At 49.7% G+C, this 7,588-nt stretch overlaps 1 protein-coding gene across 1 annotated transcript in view; it reads left to right on the top strand.

Annotated features, from left to right (window-relative positions):
• NR2E1 (nuclear receptor subfamily 2 group E member 1) overlaps positions 1-7,588 on the top strand; it is a 28,455-nt gene that overhangs the window by 18,869 nt on the left and 1,998 nt on the right. Inside the window, 11 exon segments of the mRNA XM_068675094.1 lie at positions 545-577; positions 579-633; positions 636-691; positions 864-951; positions 1,172-1,267; positions 1,270-1,323; positions 1,326-1,404; positions 2,044-2,065; positions 2,362-2,508; positions 6,836-6,932; positions 7,324-7,473. Of these exon segments, the coding sequence (XP_068531195.1) occupies positions 545-577; positions 579-633; positions 636-691; positions 864-951; positions 1,172-1,267; positions 1,270-1,323; positions 1,326-1,404; positions 2,044-2,065; positions 2,362-2,508; positions 6,836-6,932; positions 7,324-7,473 (877 nt within the window).

The following is a 7,588-nucleotide window of genomic DNA, read 5'->3' as shown; positions in this document are numbered from 1 at the left end:
GGAGGGAAGCCAGGCGCCCAGCAGGGTTTAGCGGGACTCTCGGCAGGGCCCCGCCGCCTCTCCTCGAGCTTTTTCCCCCTCTCCGGGCGCTGCCGGCCCGGTCCCGGCTCTGCCCCGGGGGGTGCCCGCGGTGCCTCCCCCGCCGCTGCCCCCCGGGTGCCCGGGCTTGCGGCGGGGACGAGGATGTCCCTTCGGCTCCTGGTCGCCCGGTTTGGTTTGGGTTTCTTACGGGGCTCGGTCTGCGGCAGGAACGCCCCCCTAAGCCCGCTGCCCCCCCACCCCCCCCCCCCAGCCTCAGCCGCAAGCCCCCCCTTGCAAAGCGGGTCCCGGCGGATTACAGGAGATCCGAATAAACGTAGCGGTGCATGAATAATGCTCATTGTGGAAAACTGACACTTGCTCAAGGAAAAGAAAGTTGGCTATAAAATCACTTCATTATTTGCTTGTAGCGCAGCTCCGGGGCTAATCCCTGCGGAGGTCAGGCTGCTTAGCGCTCCCCCTCTCCCTCCCTCCCTCTCTCCCTCTCTCCCTCCTCCGCTTTCAGGTCCGCATTTTGGACATTCCCTGCAAAGTGTGCGGGGGACCGCAGCTCCGGGAAGCACTACGGGGTGTACGCCTGCGATGGCTGCTCGGGCTTTTCAAGCGGAGCATCAGGAGGAACAGGACCTATGTGTGCAAATCGGGGAACCAGGTAGGCTGCGCGCCCCTCCGGAGCCTCTGCGCCCCCAAACAGCCCCGGGGGACACCGGGGAGCCCCGGGGACGTCGCCGCCGTCGCTGTCTCGGGTGCTGAAGGCTCGGCCCGGCTTGGCCCGGCTGGGTTGGGCTCGGCCCGGCTCTCCCCGATGTCCCTTTGCCTTGCAGGGGGGCTGCCCGGTGGATAAGACACACAGGAACCAGTGCCGGGCCTGCCGGCTGAAGAAGTGCTTGGAAGTCAACATGAACAAAGACGGTACCTGCCGCCTCGCTGGGGCTGGACCCCCAAAAAGGGAGGGAGTCAAGGGTGCCCACCCCAAGGGACCCCCCCTTTCCTTCCTTGGGGTCGCCCCCTGTGATGGGGGACCCCCCAGCAGTGGGTGGGGGCTGGCAGTGGGAATGACTTGGGGCAGAGGGGACCCCATCCAAGCAGGGACGCCCTTGGGGTCACCGTCCTCTCCTCGGTGTCCCGCAGCCGTCCCAGCACGAGCGGGGACCCCGGACGTCGACGATACGCAAGCAGGTGGCCCTCTACTTCCGCGGGCACAAGGAGGAGAGCGGCGGCGCCCCGCATTCCCCGCCGCCGCCCTGCCGGCGCCCGCCTTCTTCACTGCCGTCTCCCAGCTGGAGCCCACGGCCTGGAGCTGGCCGCCGTCGCCAGCACCCCCGAGAGGCAGGCCCTGGTGGGCCTGGCACAGCCCACCCCAAGGTCAGACCCCGCACCGGCCCCAGGGTACTTGGAGAAGTGTGAGGCGTGAGGTGCTGCGGGTTGTGGTGGGGACTCTGTTTTTATGTCCCTAAAGTGCTCTGGATAGACAAAGTGCAAGGGGTGAGTGGTCCCAGCAGGATGGAGGGTGCTGAAGGACCTGCTGATAACCCACTCCTCCTGCCTGCAGCCCTCCACGGCCTCAGCTGCACAGGAATGAGCCACCAGGGAGTCTTCATCCAGCCCTTTGCAATGGCATTTTGCATACTTTCCAGCACCTAGAAAACTGGACAGCAGACTACTTAAATAGCTCTGCATTCGAGTTGGTAGCTTGGTGTCATGAACATGACCGTCACATGTAGTTTTATATTATGACTTGCAAAACGCTGAATCAGAAATTATTTAGCCAGTAAACATACAACATGACTGAAAATGTAACTCCGTTACGTGCTGTAGGTGGCACGGTTAGCTCCAGGCATCTGCTACAGCCTGTTGCAGTCAGGGAGTGAGACAAAGGGTGAGCTCCACACGGATTTACTGCTCTGCCGTGCGAAGCCGGGCTGCTGAAGCAGCCTCTGAAGCACAAGTTATATATATAAAAAAAATCCTTATCAACTTGCATTCTTGTAACTCTTCCACCAGAGGTGTGCCACTCTGTGACAGGGTAAAGGATGACACCGTATTTAATAGTTTTTTTTTTTCCCTGATGTAGTAATTTTCTTTTCTCTTCAACACCCTCCGGTGAACTGTTCCAGTAGTGCAGCCCATCCACAGATGAACAGCTCAGAGTAGTTTGGAGGGGGCCCGCTGAAAGCAATGCCATCTGGTTGCAGAACAAGAGAGTGCACACCGCGTACGGGGCACGAGCGTGATTCACTGAATGGCAGCTGTACGGGAGAGGATGATCCAGGTTGCCTCGGTGGCATTGTGTGAAGTTGCTTATTTTCTTTTTGACATTAGTATCCGCACGAAGTCAATGGCACCCCCATGTATCTCTACGAAGTGGCCACCGAATCCGTCTGCGAGTCAGCAGCCAGACTTCTGTTCATGAGCATCAAGTGGGCCAAGAGCGTCCCAGCCTTCTCCACCTTGTCCTTACAAGACCAGGTAAGGCACCTATAGATGAAATGGCATCCGTCGGGCCTGCCTTGATACAGAAGGCTCAGAGCACAGGTTGGGTCCTGAACCTTCAATTACTTGTGGCTCAACTTTTTCTTCCATAAAATGGGAGACAGTATCTTATTTTCTCAATGAGATGTGCTTAGTTAAGCGTACAGCCCAGGATATGAGTGAGGTGATTCTGAAAAATCATTCCCTCCCCCACACCTCTCCTCTCCTCTCCTCTCCTCTCCTCTCCCTCTCCTCTCCTCTCCTCTCCTCTCCTCTCCTCTCTCCTCTCCTCTCCTCTCCTCTCCTCTCCTCTCCTCTCCTCTCCTCTCCTCTCCTCTCCTCTCCTCTCCTCTCCTCTCCTCTCCTCTCCTCCTCTCCTCTCCTCTCCTCTCCTCTCCTCTCTCTCCTCCTCCTCTCCTCTCCTCTCCTCTCCTCACCTCTCCTCTCCTCTCCTCTCCTCTCCTCTCCTCTCCTCTCCTCTCCTCTCCTCTCCTCTCCTCCATAATTTTTCACCTAGTCAACATTTTTTCCTTGTTCACGTTGGTTTCAGTGAACTTACATTACAATTACTCCAATATAGTGGAAGCCAAATTTGGCCAGCCCCCAATATTTCTCACCGTTAATTAAAATCTTCCCTAATTTGTCTTGTTTTCCTCTGTGACAATTTGCCTTTGCCTCAAGTAAATCACATGTGAACCATACGAGCTGAAGCAATTTCTTAATGACTTGATTCTTGATGAGGACTCTGCGTGCCTTGTAAAACGCACTAATTTAAAAAAAGTAATCAGATAATTATAAAATGGAAGGGGGGAAATCTATGCAAAGCTCCAATCAAAAACCAGATACCTAGCACTTTGATACGATTGAGCTGATTTCACAAAATGGTAACTAGCGATGTTGTGCCTTCGGTGTCACACACACCAGGTTCCAGGGGGAAGGCTGCAGTTCACATGCAAACACAGATTTTGAACAGAAGGAAAGGACTTCTTAGGAAACCAAGAGGGGTTTCTAACTAAGGGCTAAGGTGTATTGAATAGTCCCTTTTCTAGCACCAGACCCCCGTTTTGAAATCCCTGTCATTAAAGCAGACAACCAGGGACAGATTAGACCCCACTCAGCTCCAGCTGAGGGGAGGGATGGGGCAGGCCCAGGGGTTACACAGCCCCCTTTAGGAAGGCAGCAGCCCCGGATCAAAGTGCTGTCTACTGCTGTCTCCTGCTGCTGTTACTCCTATGGAGCACCAGATCTGCCACATGAAGCAGCTGAAGAAAGGCCCCGACATCAAGAAGCTGCAAGGGTGCTGCTCCAGCAGGCCCTCAGGGCATGGGAAGGGGCCGGATCCATCTCTAACCAGCCATGTCCACAGCAACCAACAGCGTCCACAGGAAGCTGAAGAAGCAAAGGAGAAGGCCTCATTCAGCATAATAAGGATGCATTTCCCAAAAGTCACCTCTGTTTGTGTGGGGAGAAGGTGGGCAGCAGGATTTGGGAGCCAGAGACGTCTCCACTGCATGTGACAAACACAGCTCAAACAGCAAGGCCTGCTCAGCTGCCATAGCAGACTGCTCCCCTTGTCTTTACGTGACCTGGTTCACCTCCAGGGGCTCTCATTAGTGAATTACTCGCGTGCTAAAATCCCAGCCTCTCCTCAACATCCCCTTCACTCTCCGGACCTCACCGCAAGCCAACTTTTGGAGCTGCTCGGCTCTGAAGCTCTGACACCGGCCTTTTTCCACGTCATTCCCCTGTCACATGCAGGAGAGCTGGAGAAGAAACAACTCTGATTTTAATCACCTTATTTTGCGAATAATCAGACGGTTGATTTTTATAATACTGCCACCGCACTATTTAATTTGACAATGGCCCAGCTGTAAACGTCTGAATTTCTCTTTTTGTATCCCTGACATCTGCTCGAGTAGAGCCTAAAAAACCTTCTCCTGGATTTTGCTTTTGTTTCGTGCTCTTCTGAAAAGGCAAGGACATTGTGATTCCAGGACTCTGTTTCGTCTCGAAGGCGAGGAAATAAGCAGAAGCCAATTTTCTGACAAAACACAAGCCTGCGGATGGCTGTGTCGCTCCCGCACACCTGCCCGGCTTGTCCCTCAGAGAGGTTGGCCCAACGCAAGTCACCAAGAGAAGGTCACGCCAACAAGGATGGGATTGATTTAGGAGCAAAAACAGGTCCTTCAGAAAGCCTGGTATTTCTCATTTCTTTGAAGGAGGAGGGCTGAGGATGACTTCAGCATGAATTATTTTAATTGGTGGTTTTACAGACTTATGCATAGGCATGAAGAAAGCTTCAGCTATTGGGATAGTCTCTGATTTCTAAAGTCCTCTGACTTTAAACACTCGGGGAAAAAGAACAGATGAAATCGATATCTTCCAGGAACCACCATTCACTACCATTGTATCTGCATGAATGAATGACAAAAAAAGTTTTACAAAAGCAAATGAAAGGTTGGCACATCATTTCCTATGTCATCCAGAAACCTGTATATCCATCAGGATTATCTGGAGGAGGGGAAGGCTTGCAGGCAGGTTCAGCTGCTCTCAGACCAGAGCTGAGGTTGGTGCTGTGCCTAGACTCCCCCCACATTTCCTACAAAAATCTGGGCAGCTTCTAGTGTTGTAAAGTCCAATTAATTTATTTCAAACAGTAATTACATGTAAACAGAGGCAGAAATACTTTCCTGTCACAGTTTCCTTAGCCAAGTTCTGCAGAAGTTCTGCAAAGCACAGAGCACAAAAAGGCACAAAATGGGCATAAGCCTGCAGCGATGAGACTCTGAGAGCTCTTCCTCCCATTTTGATCAGAACAGGGTGGTTTAAAACTCTTAACATTGTTAGGTGCTAACACATGGATAAAGGATTCATTTTTAGTGCATGTTTTCTGTACCATTTATAACTTTCATATATCTGATTCCAAGGAGATAATAATTCATTTGGTATGATTTTGTTTGTTTGTTTGTTGTTTTTGTTTGTTTTTCCTTTTTCATAACCTTCCTAATATATCCTCCTTCCTATCTTCCTAAGATGAGAAGCTGCTGATACTTTCAGGGGCCACAGCAGTATTAATGTGGTTTGCTTCTTTGCTGCATGTTCTGTGCAATCTGTTTTCACTGCATGGAGCCACGAGATGACCCCTTGTGAATCCACTACAATTCTCAGCCCTCCAAATCTCTCCCACCCTACTAAGAAATGTGATGTCCCAGCAATTTGTATGCACTACAGCATGTCCTTTAGGCTAGGCCAGGGAACTAATGACTTTCTGCTGAAAACCAAGCCCTCCAAACCCCTCCTAAGAGTCGATCCGGGCCAACAATCCATAGATGCTCTCAAGACTTATTTCTGTTCTGGCTCTGCCATCTGCGTTACCAGGAGTCATGTCTCCTCAGATGCACCAGTGCCTCTCCACGGAAATCGATGGCATTGCTTCCAAAAAAAACCCACCACATCATCCATAAAGACAGACGATGCACAAAAATCACAGAGAACCAGCAGTGCTGTCAGCTTAGCTGCGGCTGGCATGCTCAGTTCAGAGCCCACTGCCTGGGTGACCGCAATTTGTGCTGTTAGGGAGAGCTGAAAACATGAGGCTTGTGGCTGTACTCGAGTTCCTCCTCCCTTGCCCCTCTGTCGATGGCTTCCCCAGCCCTGCTTCTCAGGCTTTCTGAAAGGAAACAGCATTTATTGACTGGAATTCCTGAGTCATTTGAGGCAAAAAGCAGGAAGATAGGTGGCATTGAGTATATGTATGTGTGTGCAGATGCTGTGCTTGAAAGAGCTGAAGATTTCCTTAGGAAGGAAGGGGTTAAACAGACATATGTGATCTAAAGCAGTGCTCCCTACCCCGTGATGCAATTCCAGGCTTTTCCTCAGAAATCCTGCCTTCAGGAGGGAAAGGAAGGTAGTCCCTAGAGAGCAATAGGAAAGCACCCTTCCAGCTTGCTCTAGGACAGCGCTACATGGCCACGGAGAGGAGAGCCCACGCTGATAGGAGTCATGCTGAAAAAATAGAGGCAAGCACTCCTGTCATGTGTGAGCTCTCTGGGGCAGGAGCTGTCACTCCCCTTTCTCTTTCTGCTCCCGTTTGGTGTCCAACACGGTGCACAGGGAGCCAACACCGCGTGTTTCGCTACAATGCACGGACTTATTTCGAGACACCTTCTCAAAAAGCTAAGAGAGGAGCTAACGCATTCTGTGGGGAAAATACCATGACAGGCATTTAAAGTAGTTTTTAAAATAACAGAAATTTACATATTTAAATTGTTTATAAATCTATAAATTATACACTATGTTATATTGTACATCTATTGTATGACAGCTGATGCTTTTGGAAGATGCTTGGAGAGAACTGTTTGTTCTAGGAATAGCACAATGGGCCATTCCAGTTGATGCTAACACTCTACTGGCTGTATCTGGTAAGAATTGCACAATTTAATGACTTTGTTACAAAAATTACCATAAAAATACATTACTGAAAAAAGAACAACATGTAAAGAATAACAAATTCCTACTGAACAATGGAGCATACCTGTCATTTATAAATCTATATTTAAATGCAAATAATGTTGTTTTGTTGTATTCATGACTGCTTGCATTGTCATTTAAATGCAAATTACTGTGTTTGTTATCATCCAAGAGAAGATTTTATATTAACTTTCATACAATATAGTCAGTTTACATGGAACCAGATAGACAAGTGTGACAATAGAATGGATATTGATACACAGGATTTTGTCAGAAATCAATATAAAATAAAGCAAATGCCTTTAATATTATTTATTTCATCTGCTTCTGTTTCTCTTTCAGGCATGAACGGTGACAATACAGATTCTCAGAAGCTGAATAAAATTATTTCAGAAATACAGGCTTTACAGGAGGTTGTGGCTAGATTTAGACAACTCCGGCTAGATGCTACTGAATTTGCCTGTCTCAAATGCATTGTCACTTTTAAAGCTGGTAAGCAGAAATAAGCTCTTGCTAGTCTGTCCTGATAGCTTTGAGGTTGCTACTTTAAAGCAAAAAATGACATTTTAAACCAGATGTAGCGCTGCATCACCCAACAGGTTTCCTG

The sequence above is a fragment of the Anas acuta genome, chromosome 3 (assembly GCF_963932015.1).
Source record: "Anas acuta chromosome 3, bAnaAcu1.1, whole genome shotgun sequence".
NCBI classification, from domain to species: Eukaryota; Metazoa; Chordata; class Aves; order Anseriformes; family Anatidae; genus Anas; species Anas acuta.
Note: the sequence above shows the minus strand (reverse complement) of the source record. Positions and strands in the feature narration are given on the sequence as shown.